The 23,814-nt window shown below is 41.4% G+C and overlaps 1 protein-coding gene across 8 annotated transcripts in view; it reads left to right on the top strand.

Annotated features, from left to right (window-relative positions):
- Positions 1–23,814, top strand: part of SYNE3 (spectrin repeat containing nuclear envelope family member 3) — a 77,552-nt gene that overhangs the window by 33,649 nt on the left and 20,089 nt on the right. For 6 of the 8 annotated variants that reach the window (XM_065063564.1, XM_065063565.1, XM_065063567.1 and 3 more), the window contains exons 2-17: positions 1,152–1,309; positions 4,227–4,399; positions 4,816–5,125; positions 10,204–10,365; positions 11,109–11,453; positions 12,586–12,722; positions 14,627–14,774; positions 15,538–15,720; positions 15,992–16,135; positions 17,108–17,242; positions 18,153–18,314; positions 19,054–19,217; positions 20,185–20,308; positions 20,484–20,636; positions 21,311–21,451; positions 22,807–22,845. In XM_065063564.1, the coding sequence (XP_064919636.1) occupies positions 1,166–1,309; positions 4,227–4,399; positions 4,816–5,125; positions 10,204–10,365; positions 11,109–11,453; positions 12,586–12,722; positions 14,627–14,774; positions 15,538–15,720; positions 15,992–16,135; positions 17,108–17,242; positions 18,153–18,314; positions 19,054–19,217; positions 20,185–20,308; positions 20,484–20,636; positions 21,311–21,451; positions 22,807–22,845 (2,664 nt within the window). In that variant the 5' untranslated portion in view covers positions 1,152–1,165. Of the gene's footprint in view, positions 1–1,151; positions 1,310–4,226; positions 4,400–4,815; positions 5,126–10,203; positions 10,366–11,108; positions 11,454–12,585; positions 12,723–14,626; positions 14,775–15,537; positions 15,721–15,991; positions 16,136–17,107; positions 17,243–18,152; positions 18,315–18,931; positions 19,218–20,184; positions 20,309–20,483; positions 20,637–21,310; positions 21,452–22,806; positions 22,846–23,814 lie in introns of all 8 variants that reach the window. The other 2 variants (XR_010472789.1, XM_065063562.1) reach the window with 2 other exon arrangements.

Genomic DNA, 23,814 nt, shown 5'->3' on the forward strand with positions numbered 1-23,814 from the left:
CTGTAAAACACTAATCTTCTCATGGAAACTGAGGGATCTGCTATGGGACTGAATTCTGTGCCACAAACTTGGGTTCAGTAATTAAGCCTCAAACTTTGTGCTGCAAAAGTATTTCAGTGATGAATAACAAAGAGGAAGAATATTTTAATTTACAAGAGACAGCGACTGCTTGGCTGGCAGTGGCTGTAGGATGTGGTTCAAAACCATTTAATGTCAATGGCTATCGCTCTGTTCACTTCAGTGGAGCTGACCTACATGGCCTTTTGTTGTGGTTCATCCTTATTAGTCCAGTTGAGCAGGGCAGTGGCTGAGGGCAAGTGCAGGATGGCTCTGCCCTGTTGTACAGACACAAAGGAGGCCATTTGGGCAGCAGAGAGCTTGTGCTCTGAACAGAGAAGACATAAGGGCACATCAACAGGGCAACCAGCCATCATACCCGCCTGCTGACTGGGAAGCGACAACAAGAGAGAGGGAGGGGAAAATGAAAAGCTTGGAGCCTGGCATGGAATAGAAAAGGTGTCAAAAGGAGAAATCCATCACTGTTGATATTGCCGTTTGACGGCTCATGAGTGGTTTGTCTTGGCAGCTGCTGGCCAATTCCCATTGTGTCTGTATATCCCACACTTGCTGCATGTGCCTTCAGATGATTTCTCCATGGTCTCAGCAGAACAAGTTAACTGAAGGCCTAGGAACCTGATCCTGATCTCACCAGCTTTAAAGGGTTTATATACCCCTAACTTAATCATGTGCTGAAGTGCTTGGGAAGGGCATAGAGAGCATTTTGTGCTGCCTGAGCTCTGGGAAGAGACAGAAAGTGTTTGTGATTGTTGTAGCCAATCTGTAATACAGCACAAACACCAGATTAATCTCATTTGAAAACTTTGAATTAAATCTGTTTACTGTAATGGAGCCTCCCACAGTTCCCCACCTTCTTTTTGTTTCCTGGTATACTTTCATTCGGGAAAGCAGCAGCGTGAATGTGTTCTCTGTGCTTGACCGAATCGCGATATTGCTGCATTTTTTGATATTATCATTAAAAAGGAAAGCCACATCATTGGCTTTTCTCTCGTGCTCCTTTAGATTGCTTTGGATTCATTCCTGTCCAGATCTTAACCAAAATCTACTCACTTCCCTGTTTTTTATCCTTTCAGCTTCTTCAAATGCAATGACTCAGCAGCTACAGGATGAATTTGACAGCAGTGTGGAGAATGCAGAAGCCTGGATGAAGGCCATCCAAGAGAGACTGAGGATCAATGACAACACCAAGGGACCTCGATCTGCCCTAGAAGCCAGACTGAGAGAGACTGAGGTAAGGGAAAAGTGATGTACCAGTTCAGAGGTGACTGTCACTGCTGCCATTGTTAACAGAAGTTATTGCTGTGAGCTCTGGAGTTTTCTGTTAGGAAACTATCAGCTACCCCTGCTTGCTGGGATATTGGTCCTGTGTGGATGGGTTTATATCAGTATCCATTCTCATTTTTCCATCTGCAGATTGTTTACAGACATTGTAGAAAAAGAGGATGGCAATTTTATGTCACAGGCTTCCAAGCTTTTCAGGTTGATTTGGAAAGCCAGCAACAGGTTTGGCAGGTTAAAATGTTTACACTTCCCTATGAGTATGGTCAAACCTGAAACAATCGGGTCACTGCTTGAAATAACCAGATAGCCATTTGCAGAAGTCCAGCATGTAGTATGAGAGGATCAGATCACATTAATGTTATGTCTCCTCCAGGACTCTGGCACTGATACAGAAAGATTGCAGTGTCCTAGTAATGGGCTGTTCTAGAGTAATCCCCTTGTTCTGTTCTGTAAACCCCGATGACAAGAAGGTTTACAGCTTCTCTTGATAATCTGTCTAATGAAAAGATAAAAGTTTTCATTCTTTTCTGTTCTTAATCTCTCATATAACTCTTCTCACGGAGATCCCATTGCAGATTGTGCCTCCTTTTTTATTGTAATTTCATGTTCATTAACTTCAGTTTCATTAGATGTTATCTTGTTCTTGTAATCTCAGAGAATGAAACACTCCTGTTTGGCCCATCTCTACTGTTCATGATTAGAGGGAGTGGTGGCATTTCTGTGATTAACATTGGAAGTATTTTTATACTTGTATTACCTCTAATTCCAACTAGACTATTTTTTAAATGAAATAGCTGAATCTTTCCCATCATTATTTACCCAAAATTCATTCTTTTTATGTTTCTAATCATGTTTGGACTGCCTCTTCTGCCTCAAAAAAACCCAAAAAACAAACATTGCAGGTTTAAATGGAGGATGAGGTAGTTTACATGATGGTACAGCGATGCCTTCAGCCTTTTTCCTTAACTGTGGATCATTGGAGGCTGGATCTTGCATCTGGCAGAATACAGAGACTGTTCATGGAGTGATGGATGATGGCTAGATTAGCACGTCAGTCATGAAAATCCGAAGTATCTCCTCTTGCTCCAGGGATGTATTTCTGCCCTTACATTATTTTCACACTTTCCTTTTGTCTGGGAAACTGATATGTACAGTCTCAAAAAATGTGTAAAAAACACAGGAACTTGAGTAGGGAGAGTGGTAGTTTGGCAAAGCAGGTGCATTCTTGGCAGAGATAACAAGATGTATGGTTTAGAGATTTATGATGATTTAATATGGCCTGTACTGAACGTTGTTGATTTCTGTGGACTTTGGAGGAGGTCTATAACATACACGAAGTCATGTTAGAAGAATTTTTCAATTCGGACTTTGGAAATTCATCATTCCAAAGAATAACAAGTGTCTGTTCTCTCTTCCTGTGTGTACCTTATCCACCTCGTGCATCCTTTATCCTGCCTCCTTTCTGGGCTTGGTTCCCTGTCTAGCTCATGTCTCCTTGTGATGTGCTCGCTGCTTCACCTGTTGGGTGTTTTCATATCCAGTGATCATTTTTCAGTTCCTTTTTTTGCATCTGGCTTGCTTTTTTTTCATGCTTCCTTCCTGTTGTTTATTTTCTGTTAATTTGTTAATGAAAATCCAGCCAAAGGTAGCAATCATTTAAAAAACAGACTTGAAAAAGAAAAATGCATGTAGAGCCACTGCTTTCTCTCTGGCCGTTTTTTACTTTCACTTGCTGGAAAATTGTCAGGCTCAGAATACAGCTTTACTCTTAATTTTTTTCTGTTGGGTGACAGCTATGGCTTTTATTCTCTTTCTCTGCTCTACCTTTTGCGCTGCTTTTCCTGGATTCTTTTAATCGCACTTTTCATAGTCAATAGTTCATCCAAACACCTGTTTGTACATCACATGCAGATGTGCTGCATACATGCCAAAAGAACAATCTTTTCCCAGAACGTGAGACTGGAAATCCAAAGGCCTGTGATTTTTGTCTCACCTTTGCTCTAACTGACGTCATTTTTTTGAGCAAATCCCGTGGGCCTAATCTTTCCAAAAACTGATTTTAAACCTCTCAGGGTTTTCATTCTAGAAGCCTTTTCCTTCAAATTTGAGAGCCTGCAGTTTGCCAGGAGTTTGTGGAAGAACAGCAAGAAAAGCTAATCCGATGGTGTCAGAAATTTGGATAAAGTGATGCTGATAGCTGGCATCCAAATCAAGACATAATTAATCTCTTACATTTTAAAGAAGTTATGCTGATTTTCCATCTCTGGGTAGAGGAAGAGAGTATACTTAAAATTAGATGGCTTAACTTTCTGTTCCTGGCATTCCAATTTGTGTGAGATACACATTTTCACCAATTCATAGCTCAGCAGTTTAGGGTCAAAGCAAAAGTTGGTAGCAGGCAGAAAATTCCACTAGTTAATTTCTCTTGGCTTGTGTTCTGAGCCAACTTTTATTTGCAGTAGGAAGCCTTTTTATATGCTTCATGATTTCTTTAGTAGGGCTTAAAATTGAGACATTGCAGTGTATCCTGTGGAGATCACCTCTACACTCTGGCAGGTGGGGGAGAACAACTGGAATGTGGGAACACAGTGCTTTAACTTTATAACTGCAATGGAAACACAGACACATATTTGAGAGAAGGTGATCTGGTTTTTGTAACTAACTTAAAATGTTTTTCAATTGCTACACGGTTTTCAGTTCAGTTCTTTAGGATGTTTAATAATAAACAAATCTGAAGTTCATATTTTCTGTTCAGGAGAAACTTTGCAGCAGGGACTTCATGATTCCTGGGTAAAAACAAAGTTTAATTGGCAACAACTATGCATGCTTTCTCTTCATGTTTTCAATCTCATTTGTTTGTTTCATAGAAAATACGTGCACTGGAACCAGAAGGCAGCTCCAAAATGGATTTGATTCTTGTGAAGGCAGATGCTGCTCTTCGCATCATCAGTGAGGATAAGAAGCATGAGGTACTATCTAAGCTGAAAGACATTAAAGCCTTGTGGGAAGAGACAGCCATATACATTACGCACTGCCACAGGTAAGACAAATGCACTCTCTGCATGACACTGCTGTTTGGTGTGTCGAGGCAGTTGTCTCACATGGTGCTTTTGTGAAGTATGTCGTGCCTTTCTCTGCTGCTAATCCCAGTCTCATGAGCATGTGGAGGACTGCGCATGGGGAGAGGGTTGGTGGGACCTCCGTGCTCTCTGCCTTTACAGACAGCCCATCTCATGGTCTTGAGTGATGAGTTTGGCCAGGCACAGGGACCTTGTACAGGACATTTCCTCCCCAGAGCAGGGAGGACCTGGGAAGTGAATCTGGACCCTCTGAAGTCAGAGCAGCTTAAAATTGCTGAGAAGCTTGTCCTTTGCTTTGAAGGCCTTTTGAGCTTGCCGGTATCCACTGCTCCCATCATAATTTCATCTAACTCGTCTCTCTTGCTCTCCCCAACAGCCGTATTGAATGGGTCTGGCTGCACTGGAGTGAGTACCTGAAAGCCCAAGATGAGTTTTACGCGTGGATTCACAACATGAGGGTGACCTTGGAGCCTGACATTGAGTTGCAGCTTGGCTTGAAGGAGAAGCAGTGGCAGCTGAACCATGCTCAGGTTCTGCTGAATGATGTCTTAAATCAGTCAGTCCTGCTGGAAAGGCTGCTAGAGGAAGCTGCATCCTTGTTCAGCAGGATAGGTGACCCCAGCGTTGATGATAATGTTCAGAAGAGAATGAGGGTGGAATATCAAGAAATCGAGCAAGAAGCTCAGGTACACCTATAAAGAGTGGGAGGTGTTCAGATTTCACCAACATACAGAATTGTTTGCTATCTGCTTCTTGAGCGATGGGGCTTACCTGGCAGGGCTGCAAAAAGAAACAGAGCTGAGAAACCCAGTTATTTCAGGCAGTGGACTCTTTGCAACCATTGTCATGTCCCAATATAAGCTGTTAATTGGAATGCTCTTACACCGCACTTCATATTTATATTGTTGTAAAGTAACTGCAAGCTGCTTGCCGTGACCCAGTGAATATTGCTTTAGGCCACCTTTGTATAATGTTTGAATTGTTCCTCATCTTTCAGCATGTTAGTGATCCTTGTATAACCAGAAGCAGAGTACCAATTCCTGTGGCTAGGGAATATTACATGTGTTCACCCTTGTTGGAGGAAGCAGCATTAGTCCAGATTCAGAGCTGCACCCCTGCCTGCAGAACTGGGAAACACAGAGACTGGGAATCAGCTGTGGCCCAACACTGAGCTCAAACAGCCAGTTCCAGTATCTGGAAGATGTTCACTACTTGCAGATACTAATCCTTGCCTAATGCTAATCTTCCAGCTTGAACAGTTGTTAAATAGGCTGGTGTAAGACATCCTAGTTCATCTTTCAGTGCCAGTGATTTCCTTTACCCTTTACCCTATTCCTGAGTAAAGATTTCAGATAAGTCTCAGAACTTCCCTTCTAAAACTCAGGTAGAGACAGGATTGGAGCATGTAGCATGGCCGAGGGACAGTCATCTGCAGGCAGGCAGAAGAATTCAGTTTCTTTCAAGCCTATATCAACAGAAATACTCAAAGAGATATTTGAAATTTATATAGACACTTCTATCCCAAGCATTTAGAGATTAAAATACAGTTTTTGTCTCACATAGGCTTGGATTACCTGGTGCAAATACAAATAATTTTCGTTACGTTGGCTCTGCTATCTACCTCTGTCATAATGTTACCTTCTATTTGTTCCCACACTTACACCCTAGCCCAGAACTCCAGAGCTGGAGCCTGACAGTGATGTATGCTCTCCCTCCCTGAGTGCTGTTGTACACAGTTAACTTTAGGTGACACTGGAAGAACAACAGCATGGGGATGCTCATGCCATTGCTCTGCTTGCTCTTACAGATACTTTAAGAAAGCCCCACCCCACCCAAACTCCAAAACAAGGAAAAAACACCAAAGCTGGCATCTTTTGTGAGCATGAAATTCAGACATTTTTTACCCTTAAAGATAAAACTGCTGCTAATAAGTCTTTCCAAAAAACTGAGCCTATTTGGAAATTCTGTAACTGCAGCTGCTGCAGAGAGGCTGTAAAGCCACCAACAGACTTGCAGCTCAGTGTTGATTATTTTTAAAGGTAGATCTCATCATTACAAGGCAACTGGATTTATGAATAAGAAGGTTCCTGGGAATTCAAATGTTGTCTATCTAGATTGCTGTTTAAAATTCTTGTTCACTTCCTTCTAACCAAGATTTGTCTTTGGCTTTGGAGCAGGTGATAACCATTAGCTATTTTAATAAGGCAGTTCTTTCAAACAAATCATTTGAATACCCAAAGCCAGAATGTGACCTCTCTGAGACTGTTTTACATAGTGTAATTTCTGTAACTGACTTGGATACATGCTGGTGTAAATGAGATCAGGAAGTGGCTCATAGTACTTAGATAAAATATGTCTTTATGTATCCAGCCAACTGAGGCACTAGTAAAAGCTCTTCTTTGGAGTTGGTTACAAATACCACATTTCATAGAAGGATGGAGTGAGAGAATGCAGCTAAGAAATCCCTCTTTCAGGAGTTATGGAACAAAGGAGGAAGTTGGGAAGCCTTGAATTTTGCAGCCAAAGTAAATGCAGAGTTCATTAGCTAATGCCAAGGTTACAGGCACCTTGGGAGTCATGTTGGAAAGTGAAACACTCATTAGAGAAACCCTGCCACCTCTTCCAGCGGGAGGGAGGAATGAATGAGAGATGCCGGAGTTGTAAGGGGGTTGCTCCGGCCCCCGCGTGGTGAGAGCCCGGGCTGCGTGTGCCGCGCGGATGCCAGCTGTGTGCCCGAGCTGCTGCCAGAGGAGGCTCCCTGGCCTTTGTAGATCACACTTGTGTTTGAAGAGCATTTTTAGATCCTGTGCAGTTGTCCCGCTCTATCAGAAGGCAAGCTCTTGGACAGTGTTTCTTAAATGGGTTGTCTGTGACATTGCTGCTCTGGTACGAGCAAGTGGTGGAATTTTTTTTTCTGTCTTAGTTCTAACATGTGTCCTTATCACTCCTAAATTTTAAAAGCTCATAATTTTCTTTTAATTACATTGACAGGGATATTTTTAGATGTGGCAGACATTTCCTATGTGCTTTCCCTAGTAAAATAACATGCAGAGACAGATGGTTTTGGGTTTTAGCATAAGTGATGACTGAAGATGGTAAGAAAAGTTATAATATACAGTATGTTAATTTTCAGTCAAATATATCAAATATGTCTGAGGACATCAAATGAATTTCAGTCCATGTTGTTTCTGTTAACTGAAACCTAGATATTTGTAATGCCAACCTTCATGTACCCCAGAGCACCTAAAAGCACCAAGAAGGGCTACAGGAGCTTTCTGGACTGTACTTGAGGTGCCACAGAGGGATTTAAAGCAGGAACTTCCTTTATGTGCTCTAGGTTGCCTTCCAGAGGAGGCTCATTGCTGACTGTCAGGGGAGCTCAGGGGAGAGGGTTTCCCGTGCCTCCTCCACCCCCATGAGTCCTCAGGGCTGGGCACGTCCTCCCCAGACACATCTCTTCCCCTGCAGCCCATCACCAACCCATGGGTTTCCTGTTGGTGCTCTCACTCTTTCCAGGGCTGTGTCCTTGCCTAGAGCCTCCTCACATTAACCAAGAGCACATGTAGACGGGTTTTAACACTGCCATCCTCCCTGTACAGCTAACCTAACAGAAGCAAGCGATACCATATTTTCCATCATTAGAAGGTTTCCCTCCCTAACCTCTTTGGGGGGCTCAGCCAGCTCTTTGTAAGCCTTTTGTTTGACAGCTAGCACAGCATGTCCGGATCCATGGCTTCTCTTCCTCATCCTCACAGACAAGCAGCAGTATCCAAACTTTGCACTCCTTTGTTTCGGCTGAATAGCCTGGCCAGGGGTGCATCATTTCAACTTCCTTTTTAACTCTCCATATATTAGCATAAGGAGCTTAATAATAGCTCCACTTTATTATTCTGACTTGCTCCCTTTGGAACTTCCGTCAGTGCAACAAGTTAGCCTAATTCCCTGGAATCAATAAGCTTGAGGTGACTTGTTTCACTTGGATCTTTGGCCCATTTACACTGCTGTGAGATTGCATTCTTCAAGTCCCTAACTCGAGGTCAAGGTGAGAACCGTTTAACCTGTACACACCTCTGCAGATTTGAGAATCGAGGCAAGGGGTTTTAGCAAACAAGTGAGGTGTGCTACTGGATACACCTTGGCCACAGACATCTGCAGTCGTAATTTCACTTTTTGGTCTCATCCAAAACCGTGTTTGCATAGGTTAGGTGTCCTGCCCTAATAAGTGGGCGGCATTTCATCCTCTGTGGGAAGTAGTTGTCCCTTAGCTGTCCCTCTTTTGTCCCAAAGCAAGTCAACTAACGTTAGGAGAGGCACTCTTGATTTGCACAAGTCAGCAGAGATTGCAGAGGCTGTGTGAAAAACACAGACTGGATAGTGGTAGCTTTGTACTGCACCATGGGCATAACCTGTCCCAAAAGTGATGGGCAAAGTCCCACAGGGAGCAGCACCCCACATCACAATGGAGATCCCACGATGACTGATGCTCATGCCACCCTTCTGCTGACATGGCTGGAGAAAGGCTGACAGGACGGTGATGGCACACTGCCACCTCAGGCAGGTTCACCAGTGTGGGGACATGCCCAGAGCCTCACAGAGACAAGGGAAATGCAGAGGGGACTTTGAAACTCTGCCCACCATTGCAGCTACCACCCTGCTGCTCTCTGTGGAGGACAGCTGGCATCATGAGCTGCTCAGAGGCACAGGATGTGCCCCATATTACGCAAAATTAAACTCAGCCTGTTGTATGAGACTGCAAAACCTTTTGAGGGTGTTGCAGTCTTGGATGCAAGGATTGCATGGATGCAAGGATTTGCAATGGATTGCAAAAGGATTTTTTTTTCTAGTGCAACTATAGTGTACCTCAGTTGCGCTCCATGTCAACTGTTGAAGGGCAAGAAAAACTCAGTCTGATTTTGTAGAAAAGAATACTTAGGTTGGATATTATATTAGTGAAACAACAATACCAGGATTCCTCAGGATTTGTGTAAAATTTCCCTTAGGAAGGTCTAAACCTCCACTGATAAACAAGGATAATCAGAGCAAATGTGACTCTGCGTTGCGGTGGGGGTTGTCAGACCAAATCAGTGGGGAGCAACTCATGACATGCAGGCCCTTGTGGGGTCATGGATTGTTGGTTATGGGGTACAGACACAGTAACCTGGAAAATGAAGCCTGCTTCCCATAGGCTTAGATTTGCTTCCAGGGTCTGCACTACCACCACAGGATAGTTTGTGATCTGCTGATTGAATAAGTATGAAAGTTCCTGGGCTATATGATTTTTAAGGATATCTAGAAGTTGACAGTCACTTTCTGTACTGCAAATTGAAGTAATGAACACTTGGAAATAATTTGCATGCCCCTAGCACAGTCTCTCTTACTCTCATTTTGACAGGCAAATTCAATCTGTTGTGTGCTCATCTTTCTTTTTAACCAGTGTGAGGAACATAAGTGCTTGTCTCCCAAAGTCAAAACTAGAAACAGTTTTGTGTCTCTCATGAGAGAATGGGAAGTTTTGGAAAGGGGAGGCTAGAAATTCACCTGAGAGGACCTTGCAGTTTGTCTCCTTGGAGACTGGTCATTGAGAGCCTGCAGCACAATCCAGATGGGGACAAGCTTTTATGTCCTTCCGTGTCCTGTTTCTTGAGGTGAACTGCTGTCAGGGCTCATGGAAAGGGACTCGTGTTCATAAATTCTGGGTTACAGTGTAAAGGAAAAAGAGCCAGATAAGCACTGTCCTCACGGCTTCTGATGTCTCTTGTTACAGAGAAGAGTGAAACTGCTTGCAAAGATAACCAAGGAGCATGAGGAGTACAGCATTCATGTCAAACAGTTGCGAACGTGGCTGAATGGTGCGACAGAAAAATTAAACAGCTGCATTGGAGAAGCAACCAAGTCTTCAGCAGAGCACAAGTTAAAGGCACTGAAGGTCCTTAAGCGATATAATTCTGACAAGGAGCCAGGATTGTGTGTTCTCCATGCCTAGATATGTTTCTCAAACCACAAAAGGGTGTACTTAAGAATTACACAAACAAATTAAGGTGGTGATTGTAATGGGACAGGGAAGAACAGTTGTATCAGGTCCTAAAACTGTTAGTACATAGTGTTCTCCTGTGTGTAGCATGAGTAACAGGCTGGTCCGCTTTGTTTTTCTTAAAGCCTGATCTCTTGAGGTTCTGTGATTCTTTGCGAATCCTGACCTTTGAACTTGTTTAAATTAATGATATTTAGTAAACATGATCCAAATAGAGTATGAAGGCTCAAGGTGTTGAGAGTTTAGAGCTGGTGATAAAAATACCAGTTTTGAGAACAGTATCCAGTATTTTGATGCCACTGCTTAAACTGTTCAACATTAAATCTCTTGGAGATCTGATTATTATTATTATTTCTTACTGCCTGCAGCTCCTGTTTTCTTTGTCAGGGACCTCAGGTGACAAACATTTCTGAAAATCAAGGCAAAATGTTCAGATTTGTGGCAGATAGTATTACTCAGAAGGCAGTCAAACAAACAACACTGGCTTCTGGTCACTTGAAAAAAGACGTACTTTGAAGTAAGGAGTGAAGAAGGGTATATGTATAACCAGGAGAGGTGGTCTTATTTTGCTACTGCTTTCACCTTTTTCCCCAACTTCCCATTCCTGTAGCTAATCTTTACTTAACTTCTTTCTGCAGGAAATTACCAAAGACTTTAAGATGTATGGAAAGAAACTGAAGCACCTTGAAAGTCAGTGTGCAAACGTGATTCAGAATACCTCCCCACTCGGAGCTGAGATAATGAAGGATGAACTCGAAGAGCTAAGAAAGACCTTGGAGAAGTTGAGGCTGCTGAGTAGTGAGGAGGAGGAGAGATTGCTCAAGATCCAACAGACAGAAAGTGCCTATGAGTCCCAAGCCAGACAATTAGAAGCAGAAGTCCAGGAGCTGAAAAAAGATCTACACAGACTAGAAAGTGGCCTGGACCCTGGGGAAGGGGAAAAGAATGAAGACGAGTTTGTAACTCTGTGGAAAAAATGCAATGTGAGTTGTTACCCTTTGTATGCCTAAAACCAGCAGTCATATATTGAACATGCATAGCTACATCCAACAGGTGCCTGTCCCATTGGTTAAAGGTGGTAAGAGAAGAGTGTGAGTGTGTATAAAACAGAGGAAAATGTGAATAGCAACAATAGAATCAACTATTCTAACCTTATCTCACTCTGCACAGAGAGAGCAAGATTCGAGGATGTGTTGGAATTTGTGTCTTGAGTTCAAGGAGACCAAATGCAAAAAGACCACAATACGGAGCAAACACCACAATTCACTCTACTTAAAAAGAAGCAGGAATAATAATGCATCACTGTGTATACAAATACATACATACACACACACACAAACAAATACACATATTTCTGGCGTATTTAGTAAGACCGTCTCTGTTATATCCTTCATCTGTGTAAGCTGGGTACCTGTATTCCTTCACTAACAAGACACATATTCATTCCTAGGAAGTCCCAGCATATAGTAATCCAGCATTTACACCAAAATCAGTCTGTTGCAAAAATCAGTGCAAAATGTTTGTCACATATAAAGTAGATAAGTTTCTTTATTACTCATTTCCCCTTGAGGGCTAGTTTTGCCTTTATTATCTCTTATCAAAATACCTTTCATTGCTATTTTTATGCCTAGAACTCAGCAGGCTCAGTGGGGAAAAGTGTATGCAAAAAAGATCCACAAAATGCAGACTGGTTCAATCCAGCTACATTTGCATGTTTTTTTAATTGTTTCGGTTTACCTGCATCACCCTAGAATTAGCATTCTGTATATGTGAGTCTTTGAGAAAGATCTGTCCATGCAAACAGATGCAGTTAAGACTGCTCCAAAAATGCATCTCAGCTTACATACTGCAATCGGTGAACTGAAAGTGGGTCTGTTTGTGCATCGCTGTGTTTCCCACTGCAGAGTCTGGGCAGTGTGCAGAGAGGAGAGAGCGCCTGCAGGAACAAAACTCTTCCTGAGAATGTTTTCTGCTTTAGCAAAGTCCGTAATCCTTACAAACACAAAAAAAAGGCAGCAGAAAGGGGACTTGTGAATACCTTAAGAGACAGTGTTATCTTCTTCATTGCACGTGCCGGACGCTACATAATGTGTATCTGTTATTTTTATGATTAAGGCAACGAGAGCAGCTCTGGCTGCCGAAGACTCCAAGGTTGAGAGGCTGAAGGCTCAGCTTAAGGAACTACTACGGTTCTCCAAAGATGTGCAGCCACACATTGATAGTGTTGTCTCTGCAGTACAGCAGTATCGAAGGTAGTGGGAAGTCTGATTATGTCGGGGGGTGGGGGTAATCCTGTCTTGGACATCAAAAGGATTGACAAGGGCCTAGGAAAAAAGTGATATACCATCCAATTTTAGGTGGCGGGTAGGAAAGAAAGGCTTTTGCTAATTACATCTGCCTCCACGTTTCAGTAAACCTGTAATTTTAGCCATTTGCTAGGAGCTGTAGGCTGCTGGCCATTTTCAAGGAGTGATCTTGCATCATTAATGTTGTGTATGGTTGAAAGAAAATTAGGTTGTTGGCAGCTAATTTGATCTTAGCATTTTATAATAATAATTTATGTATTTTGCTTAGCTTTCATGACAGCAACTAGAAAATCAGGACAGGAGCTGTAGTAGTAAATGGTTCAGAAGAATTATGGCCCTCCCTTGTTGAGTTTGCTGTAGTGACTCATCAGCCTTAGCAATTATTTGGCAGAGTTTATTCCCTTTCTCCTGCCAGCATATATGCATGATTCCTGTTTTCAACTTGCCTGGGGTTGGAAACTCTGAAAGTTTAGCCTCTCCCCACACTTCAGTGTTTCCGTTTCCAGGCTGCCTGGAATCAGGAAGTAAAGGAGCTGCAGCAAATTTTGCAAACTAGAAGAAAGGATCTTTTTTTAAAGAAAAAGGTCAGTTTTTTCCCTGTATCCAAGCTTATTTTCCTTGGTCCAGTGCACAGTGTGTTATCCTGCTGGAAGGGTTATAGGTCATTATGGGAAAGGATTTCAGTTTAAAAACTAACAAGTAAACGGTGTCGAAAGAGAAGTAGAGAAGGCAAGGGACTTGCCTCTGAGTAGAAAATGGCAGCTGCTCTTTTGCCAGCTTCTCTCCAAAGCTTCTTTGCAAAGTCTGGCAGCTTCACGCTGAGCCTGGCAGGGGCAGCAGAGCAAATGGCAAAGGACATGTAATGTCACAGCTTTCTATTTGCGGAGCTTTTGGCCTCTGCGAGCTTGCCTTTCTTTGGCTCCGCAACATTCCAGTGACAGGTAGGACTGTTCTTTCTGGTTTTATAGAAAGGCGGTATTAATCTTGATTGGCATTGCTCTTGCCTGCCTGTCTTGCAAATTTACAGGATGCTGTTCCCATATGAACAGTCTGAGCTGCATTCTTCCATATCAAATAAGATTCTGCAAACTGGGAGGTCAGGAAAGCTGGGAAAAACAGGAGGCAGCAGGATGGGGTGTGTCACTGCCAGGCCTTGTTACTCAGCTGTATTTTGGATAAGCCTTTGTAAGAGAAACCTGGGTATTTAATGAATGTGTGCTGATTCTTTTGTCTCTCTATATATACACACATATATAGCTATGCATGTATGTGAAGAGCTTTTATCAGAAGCATCTATATATTAACATAAATAAAAGTGGTTCTGCAAAATTTAAAAAATTTATATCTGAAAAAATATGTATTTTCCTCTTTTTATAGGTAGCATAGGGTGATCAAAAATTTCTTAATGTATTAAGGAACGAAGACTCAAGTCATATGTAAAACAGGCAACTGCAGTTAAATTCTAGATACTCTTGGCTTGTTCCTCCTCTCAATCAGTGAGACTGCTCCAATAATATGATTTGTTAAATCATGCTGGTGATAGTGGCCAAGAAAGATCACATACAAGGGGAGACTGCTGGCTGCTAGAAAGGCAAAGTAATTCCTGATACGCAGTTGCACGAGAGACAAATGTGTCTTACGGCGTCTAAATAAAGTTTTGTCGGGTGTCTCTGACTGACAGAGCAGCTGTCAGTACGCAACACCAGGCTCAGACAGTAAAAAAGACTGAGGCTTTTGTGTTGGATAGAGTTTACACATGAGTATTGTGTTAATTCATGCCTTGATGAATTGGATGTTTGGACTTGGATTTCTTTGTAATCCTTCTCTCGGCTGTCACTTTATCCTTGCAGTGTTATAGGCAAGACATCTAAAATGAGCACTGATACAGAAACCCAGCTGAGAAGACTCTTCCAAAATCCCCTGCAAGATTTTGAACAGTGGAAGCCATCAGTCCAGATGCTTCTGGAGACTCCAGAGCCAGCGCTGGCTCATATTGAGGTAGCAAACCTGTCACTAAGTTCAGAAACCGATACGGGGTTTGTGTTTGCCCAAGCCTCGCCAGCAGCTGCCTGCATACAGCTGCAGGGCAGCAACTGCTGCAAGGGCCTTCCCAGTGTGGCAGGAAACCCCACACTGTGGAGGTCGAGAGTTAACTTGCTGTAGGAGAATGTCTTATGTTCTGCCCTTTGTTTGGTTAACTGGAGTGGTCAACTGAATAGGCTGAATTAAAGTGCCAGACGTCTTTGACAGTGATGGTAGTGTTGTTTAGCATTAGCCCAAATCTTCCTGGATGGGAAGTCTGTGGACTCTGTTAAGTGTGTAGTAATTCAGTTTGGGGATTAAAATGCATGATTTCTGCATGTGCCCAGGAAGGTGTTTGTTACTTTGTCATCCCTGTGATCTCCAGAATAAATGTGTCTGTGAACAGGGATGGAGTTTATCCTCGGGATGAGCATTCAAGCTGTCCTTTCTGTTGGTTGTTTAGGCCTCTCCTCTGCACAGACAACTCTTTCCATAGTACAGCTTTCCTCTATTTCTGTTCACAAAATGGATGCAGCCCTGGTGCTTCTAACATTGTCAGGAAGACTTTTCCTTTAACTGGGCCCTGTCCAGGTACCTTATGTTACCCCTTGTTGGCCCAGCATGCTGTTTTACCTGACCTTGTCATATTGCTTTGGTTGTGTGACTTGTGTGAGAATAACATGGTTGTATGATTTTTATTTTTTGGTATGATTTCACTGGAAGAATTTTTCTCCCTTAGGCTGCTCTAGCTGAAAGCTCCCAGTTCAAAGAGAAGTTTGTGACATTACAGCTGAAGAAAGATTTGCTAAACAATATCCTTGGTGAAAAAAAAGCAGTGTCTTTCCTGCAAGAAGTAGCTGAAGCTTCAAAGGAGAGAGAAATTCTACACAAAAGTCTGCTGCAAAGCAAGAGCAAACTCCAGGTGAGCTTCAAAACCCATATACACTCTGTGCCTGTGACAAAGACAATGATCAATCTTTTACTAAGCCTGTTTTATAGATATAAATTTAGTACTAACCAGCTGTACCAAATCCCTTTTTCTAAATTGATCAAATATTCAAATAAATTTGTGATCTGTTGCGTAGTGTAGCTTGGTGTTTGTTCTGAATGTGAAATGGACATTGACAAAAGATAATGCCAAGAGATGTATATTAAATGCTGGATTTTTTTTTTCTTCTTCTTTCTCCATCCAGAATTTGATATCACAACTTAAGGACTTTGATGCTGGTTTCCCACCTTTGCAGAAGAAATTATCTGCCATCAAAGCCAAATTAGATCTAGAGAAGGAAGCACGGCCTGACCTCTTGGGTAAAAAGACACAACTCCAGAGACTCCAGGTACATTACAGTAATGTTTGACCATCATATCCTCAGCTAATTGTTGTCCTGTTTATTCATATTTTATTAGCATTAGGTATTCAGTACCTTGCTCCCACAATTGATTGTGTGCTAGATAATTTCATTTGGTCCAGTTTATAGCATGGAGTAGATGAAATTGAAGCAATGCAGCTGAAGAACTGGCAAACTAGACTTGAGGGAAGGAACAAGCAGCTGGAAGCTGTTGGTGCCACACCTTCTTGGTCTAGTTGTATTGCTAAAGAAAATGCATCCTGATCCTTCCTGCTGCACAAGATAACCTGAAGCAATCTAACTCCCTCCAAAAGCAGGGAGTTCCCATTGTCCCACCTCCTTCTGCATCCCCCCCTTCCTGCTCTTTACCTTGTTACAGCCTTAACACATGCTGGATTTACTCCACAGGCTAATTCAGCTGGCCAAGACAAATAAAAATAATCAACAGAAAAAGATGGCCATTTTTCAGTTGGTTAGTGTTTTGAACTGGTTCAGCAAAGGGTCTAACATGCAGCAGCGCCTGCTCAATGCACGCAGTGGGACTGCATAGCTGGGAGAGGGGAGAGAAGAGCAGGAGGGGAAGAGAAAGGGGATGTGACTCTTCCTTTTCACCATGGTGAGCTGTGCGGTGCCACTTCACCCTTGGTGACCAAGGAGTGTCGTCACCATAGTTCCTTGCAGTACTTAGCTAATTATACCATGTCTCCTCTGGCAAATTCTCAGCCACTTGTCTTATTTGTTATCAACTAGTAACATGTAGGAATGTCCAACCGTTTATTTCAGGAACATTTACTTCTAGACATCAAAAAAATTGTCTTAATGACAGTGGTTTGGTTGTGTTTTTTTCCGTCTTTTTTCCCCCTCACACTATCAAATGAAACTACTTTTAGTGTATGTTTTGTGGAGGTCCATGCCACATCTAGCACATTACCCACATGGAACCTGTCTTTTTCTCGGCAGATAATACAAGATGACTTGGCAGAGCTTGCAATTCAAATGGAGGAGGTAGACAAGCTTGTTGAGTCAAATACTGCACACAGGCATGAAATGAACCAACTTTCATCTGACTCTCAGGCCATGAAGAGATCACTGGAGGTAACAGGAGGGGTTTTAGTTGCCTGAAGAGGTGTCAGTTACCACTACTTAAAAATATTTTAAAAGTTTCTGAGCATATGAGATTATATGCTTAGAGCAACAGATATTTTAATTTCACGGGAAGAAGGCACTGAATTCTTATGACTTTGATAACTCTTCCAGAATTCTCTGATTATCTGTAATGTAATTTCCCTTTGGGATAGGATACCATCCACACAGTTTATATATATATATATATAAATTATTTATGTAATGGTCCTGACATTTCTGACCAGAAGACTTCATAGTTATATTATCGTGGAGGTGTTAGGACTTCTTCACAGATTCCTTTGTGACATAAAAGTTAATAAGAGAAGAGTGTTGCAATTGCATAATTACTTGATTGAGGTATTTTGTAGCTTGTAAACATAGCTATAAAAGGACTTCCAAAGCAGTCTCAGAAGAAGGCCTTATAAAATTACCTTAGTTATGCAGGTCACCATAAAAATACATATGGTAAAGTGTTACCCTAATATGTACTGTGGAATTCTAGTTTCAATCGCAATAATCCCATTTGTCGCTGAACTGGACTTTTGCAAAAAAAAAATAATGTATGTACAATAATTTCTGATTCAGGGAGTATAAGATGTATTTAATTTTCACTGGGGCATTAAAAAAACCCCAACATATTATTTGTTTTGTTTCAGTTGAAGCTATTCTAGTGCTTAATGCCCCCCCATGTGGTTGAATTCAGGCCTGCAGGAGCTTGCAGGTGTTTTCTATGCCACTGGTGCTAAAGTTTTTTGTGTCTCATTAACAGCTGTTTTTCTTCCTTTTTGCCCCTGAGATTCTGTGTCAGTAGTCACTGACTCCAGTAATGAAATGGCTTGTTGTCTGGGTTTAGTTGCTGACATATTTTTATCATTTGTAGATGATGGTGCAGCAGATTGAAGAGCACCTTCAGAAGCATTTGGCGTATAATGACAGACTTTCTGACCTCCAGCAGTGGATCACAGTAGCCATGGAGAAGATTGAGTCCTATCAGGAAGCCGATGAAGGGGAGAACACTGAGGACAGGATTGCAGACCTCGAGGTGAGAAAAATATATTGGCATAAGATGTTAATTATTAATTTTGCACCATTCAGACATTAAGGGCAGTGCTTTTCTAGCAAGGGTTTCCAGGCTGGGGAGAGTAATGATGGTTTGATCCTCCTGTGATAACGGTTGGTTGCTGCTGCCTCACTGCTTTGCCTTGTACTGAGGGCTGTGGAGCTAGGTAAAAGACAAGTACAGTGAGAAATGGCTGAAGAACTGTTGAGATGGATAAAGCATTATGAGAAGATAAGTAGTTTTAAAAAGAACTCTTCCTCCCAGGATGATCTCTCTGGACAATACCTACTTTTGGCTGCATGTATGCATTGATGCATTGAACATTTTGACCCTGTTAGCTAACTTTGTACTGCGTTGAACTAAGCTGTTCCACAGCTGTTGGCTTATCTCTGTGTAGCAGTATTTTGCATGCTAGATTCACTCTGGCAGGTTACTTCAGCTGAGAGCTTTTTCCTTCATGTGGGAAACCAAGATATCTCATGGGAAGGGAAGGCTACAGGGATGCATTGACAAGTTTGTGCCCTTTAAGTTTTCCCATCAGCTCTTTGACCTATGTTGGCTCTTTGCAAGAATCCACAGCATATTTTTTTTCCCGCTAGGTATGTTCTAGCTAGTGCCAACAGAACCAGCATAGTCCTGGACTGAGCATGGCCTTCAGTCTGACATAGCCTCTGCTTTACCCAGGATACCTAGAAGTAACTGTAAGGGCTGTACGTTTCAGAGATGCCTAGCTGAGTTTCCAGATAAGGAGATCCAACTGTACATTGTGGAAGCTCATGGCCAGCTGGTCATGGAGAATTCTTCTCCAGAGGAGGCTGCCCATGTCCAGGCAGAGCTGGATCAGCTGAATGAGTCGTGGAGGTCACTGAAGGAGATGGCAAATGGGTAAGTGTTTGTGTATGTCTCCCTCATGTCCTTTCAAGGGGATGCTCCTTACTGCTGTATGACTAGACATACTTGATGCTTTATGCTCTGCGCTGTGAAAGTAAATAGCTCTGTTACAATGCTAGGAGCAAGGTGAGATTTTGTTTAATCTTTTTTAACTGGAGATCATTACTTTAAAAAAAAACTATTTTAGAGAATCCAGAGACCAGAGCAGTCTATGGAGCTGCCTTTACCTCATGCTTGGAGCAGGCAGTGTCTCCTTAGGACCTGGCTCACCCCTGTACTGCCAGTCCCTATCAGAGGAAACAGGACATAGACTGGGGGACTTCTGCAGTTCTGCCTCACCTTCCTGTTCTCACTGTCTGATCTGGAGATATCTCCAAGGAAGCTGTGTCTGGATGGGGATTTGTGCCTTTTGAAAACCTGCAAGAGTATAAACAGAGCTAAAATCCTCTCTTATCTAGCAAATGTAGACTTAATTTATTTTGCCCTCACTGTGAAGAGTCCGACTGCTGCTCATATTTGCTAGTCTGTATTAAAATTTGATACTGTGCTACGTGTGTGAGTATATTCATGCATAGTGTCAGAATAGGCATAAAAATGGACTCACTAAATTGAGGAAGGCTTGATTGTACTGCTTGTACTACTTGCCTGACTGGAAGGTAAGTTGCCAAAGTAGTATTTTTTATGGTCCCTCCTTCCTCTGAATAAAAGAAAACAAAACATTTGGAAATGTTAGAACTAGAGGACTGGTGCTGCTTTGAGACACTCCTGCCTGTCTTGATCTTTCATTAAAAAGATGTTGGAAAGAACTTAATTAGTACTAGTACTACTAATAGTAATAATAATATTATAATAATAATAGCGCTATTTCACCAGAGGTGTCCTCTGTAGCCTTGGTCAAAATGTGGATGTCTCATCATTACATATTTCACTGCACTGATGTCTCCGGTTTTGTGTTTTCAAGTCTTCTCAAAAAGTGGCAGTTAAATAGACCAGTGGCTGATAAGAAGAAAATAGCCTTTATGGACAGGAGCTGGATGTCTGGACCTGCATTCCGTCTTTTAGATGATGATCCCAACCATAAACAGGTGAGAGGGAGACTCTGTATCTACCTTAATATCAGCTTCACAAGAACAAATTTATTGGCTTAACTTGATATTATGGGTTACAAATTTGGAGGTTAAGATCTTGAAATCAGGCCTTCAGAGGGAGCATATGATATAACCATAAGGGCTATTTTGTTCATGTTGTTCTGTAACCTAGGAGACAATAGAAGGGCAAAATACAAGCAGCCACTTGAAGCTCCTACGTGACTTTGAAGAGTGGTTACAAGGAGAAAACACCAAACTGACCAAAATTCTTGCTGGGCCTTCATCTTCCACAGAGGAAATTCAAGCACGCCAGACTAAACTGGAGGTTAGTTTTCAGGGGATGAAGATGGAGGAAAAGATTGCAATAAGTGCAAAATCTTTCAGAATTTATAACAAACCAACCCAGCCTCCCAACTCACACACACCCAACAACAACAACAAAAAAATTCCAATAAAATCCACAAAATAAACAGGCAAAAATCCCCAAAACACACAAAAATAATCGCTCAAACACTACACTCTTCTTTAGAAGACTCTAGAGTAGATGAAGTTCAATAATTTAGGACAAGTATTTCACCCCTTCTACTAAGAAAGATCTGCTAGCACCAGAGTGGTAGAGGAGAGGGGAGCAGCCTGGCATCAGGCTGTTGGACTGGACATTTCTGATGTGATGTGGCAAAAGTGTCCATGAAAAGAATTTGATTAAAATCAGTGTCTGGTATTTGGCTTCTTTATTTTTCCGTTGAATGTAGCCAGATGTAATGACAATGGATGCTGTAAGAAATTAGACGAACGGAAATAACCAAGGCCACAGGAGTCCTGCAGATAAGTGGACCCTTTTATGTCATTTCAGGTCAAAAAGTGATAACAAAAATAAATGCGCTATTCCAGAATACCTGCAGCAGTTTGACTTAGTACCACTGTTCTTTTGAATGCTATGTTTAAAATGTGGGGATTTCTTGAATTCTGAGTTGCTGTTGACCTTGTATTTGCCTGCAGGAGCTGCAATCTCACATACCTGATCGTGAGCGTCTCTTTGAGGGCCTTCGTTATTTTTATCCTGACGCTGGAGATATGGCGGACCTCTGTCACCAATGGACGCTCTACAAATCTAAACTGAAAGCGTCCGTGAGTTCACCGGTAGGTGACAGCACTCAGTTCACAGTTGCTGATCTCTGCTATTGCTCTTTTAGGTTGCTTCACATTGCTAGTCATAATTGAGCAGTATATGTGTGTGTCTGCTTGATTAAAACCTCCCTTAGTAAATGCTATCAAAGACAGAACAAACATAGCCACGTGTAAATTATATTTAATTTATGTAATAATTTATATATAATTTATATAATAACAATTTGTATAGTTAACAAACATAGCCATATATTTATAAATATAAGGATTGTATTAAAATAAGAGTTGTTATCCTCTTCCCTTTGTAAGGACTGCTCAGAATATTTCTCAGAATAGAAGGTTCAAAACAGAACTACAACTGGCTTTTGGCAAACCTGCACTCAGGGACTGTGAGATGTTCATGTGTATGAATATTTGAATATATACCTAGTTCTGGGCACATGGATTTCTAGGCTTGTGCCCTTTCTTCACACAACATTCTCCAGTAAACTATTTTTTAACAGTTCACATAGCAAGAGTATGTTCACTGTTCATTATTTGTGTCTCCCGGCATGGCACAGAGTGATCAGAATAGCTACTCACTGAACTGACTGAAAAAGTGTCCATGCATAGAAAGACCCTTCTTCTCAAAGTCCTTTTTGAAATCATCTTTACAGGATAAGGATTTGGAATTAAATAGAGAGGAAGCATTTCAATGCAAGAACCAAATAATTAGAGAAGTTACCAAGTTGTTATATATATGACATGCTAAGGATGTGAGAATTCACCCCTGTATATAAGATATTGCATGGTGTGCTAAAGAAATTGCCATGTTCTTAGCGTAAACATGCATAATTAATATTTTTTTCTAGCTTAACTACTTACTTTATGTGTTCAACTTCAAGATACCTTAATCAGAGGATTAGACTTTACAGGTCTGCATTTGGTCTATGCAAGTGCTTTTAAAGGTATCTGAACTCAAGTACCTAAAATTTGAGGCACCTGAAAATTTTCTTCAAATTCCAAGCTTACTTAGAATATAAATCTTTTCAAGTCCATGGAAGGTAACCATACCCTCTATTAATAAAGAGCATATTTCTAAGAATTGTTTGCCATTGCTTGTAATGAGTTATGCTTCGTTGACCAAAACTTCGTGTAAGCATAAATAGAGCCAATAGGTGTCAGTAAAGTCAAAGCTATTGCTGGGAGAACTGCCCATCGGATTAAAATGGTCAAGAACCGGAAAATATTTCGGTTTTCTGCCTAATATGTGTTAAAAAGCTCATTTAAAAAAATCTCCTGCTGGTTCACTCTCTCCAGGAGACTGTGAATTCGAAAGAATAAGTTCATGCTGGCTTTTTTTTTCCATTCTCTCTCGTTTGAAACAGAGTCCTGGATCTTTGGAAGAACCAGACAGATTCAGAAAGGTATGACAGTTTCCTATCATGAAGCTAAAAAATGTTTCATCAGACATTTTGCAGATAACTATTTTAAACTAAACTTTTCTAAAGATTCTTGAGATTAATTGGCTTATTAAGAACCTCTCTTAAAGGAGTTGATTTTCTCCAGTATTTAAAAGGAAAAATATTACAGAGTTTTTATTCTTGTTGTGTTTACTGTATCTCTATAAACTAAATATCCATCTCCTGGGAGAGTAAGATAATTCAGTTTTTATACATTTACGTTCTATATGAACTTAGTTCATTTTTCAAAAGAGACTAAGGAAGAGCCCAAATGTCTCTCTTTAAGCAGTTAGGGGCCAAGTGCCTAAAATAATTTTGAAAATGGGACTTCTGAGTCTTTAGACACTTCTGAAAAAACGTCTTTGGATCATTCAGCCCACCTTCTTTCTAATGCAGAAAAACAGAGAAAGTCAAGAGATTTGTGTAATGTTATTAGACTAATCCTTATTCTAAGCAGCAGAATTCCTTCTGTGAAGGATTTTCTTTTGGAAGTGATGACATAAGAAATAGAAGCAGTACAGGGGACGATAAGGAGAAGCTTAAAGAAAACAAAATGTTGCCAGTTTCTTATTAAACCCCAGCAGCATTTTTGATCCCATTTTCATAAAGTCAGTGAGTTTTTCTGTTGACCTGAGCAGTGTTGAACTGGGACTTTCTCTCTGTCACAATTTGCTTTGTTTATAGACACTGTTAGCTTCTACTTTGTACTGTCATCTCACTTTCCATTTATTTTCAGAAGGAATAGAATAAGGCTTTCATTGCCCAAAACAGAGTGAATGAATAACGTGTTACAGGAGCATAATCCCATAATCTTCTTAAGCTAAATCAGACCCTTGATTTCTTCTGTTGCAACATCTCTTTAGAAGAGACCAATATTTAACGGGTGCAGTACAGTGCACTTCTAGTATGGCCAGAAATCAAGACTTTCCTCAT

The sequence above is a fragment of the Columba livia genome, chromosome 5 (assembly GCF_036013475.1).
Source record: "Columba livia isolate bColLiv1 breed racing homer chromosome 5, bColLiv1.pat.W.v2, whole genome shotgun sequence".
Lineage (NCBI taxonomy): Eukaryota > Metazoa > Chordata > Aves > Columbiformes > Columbidae > Columba > Columba livia.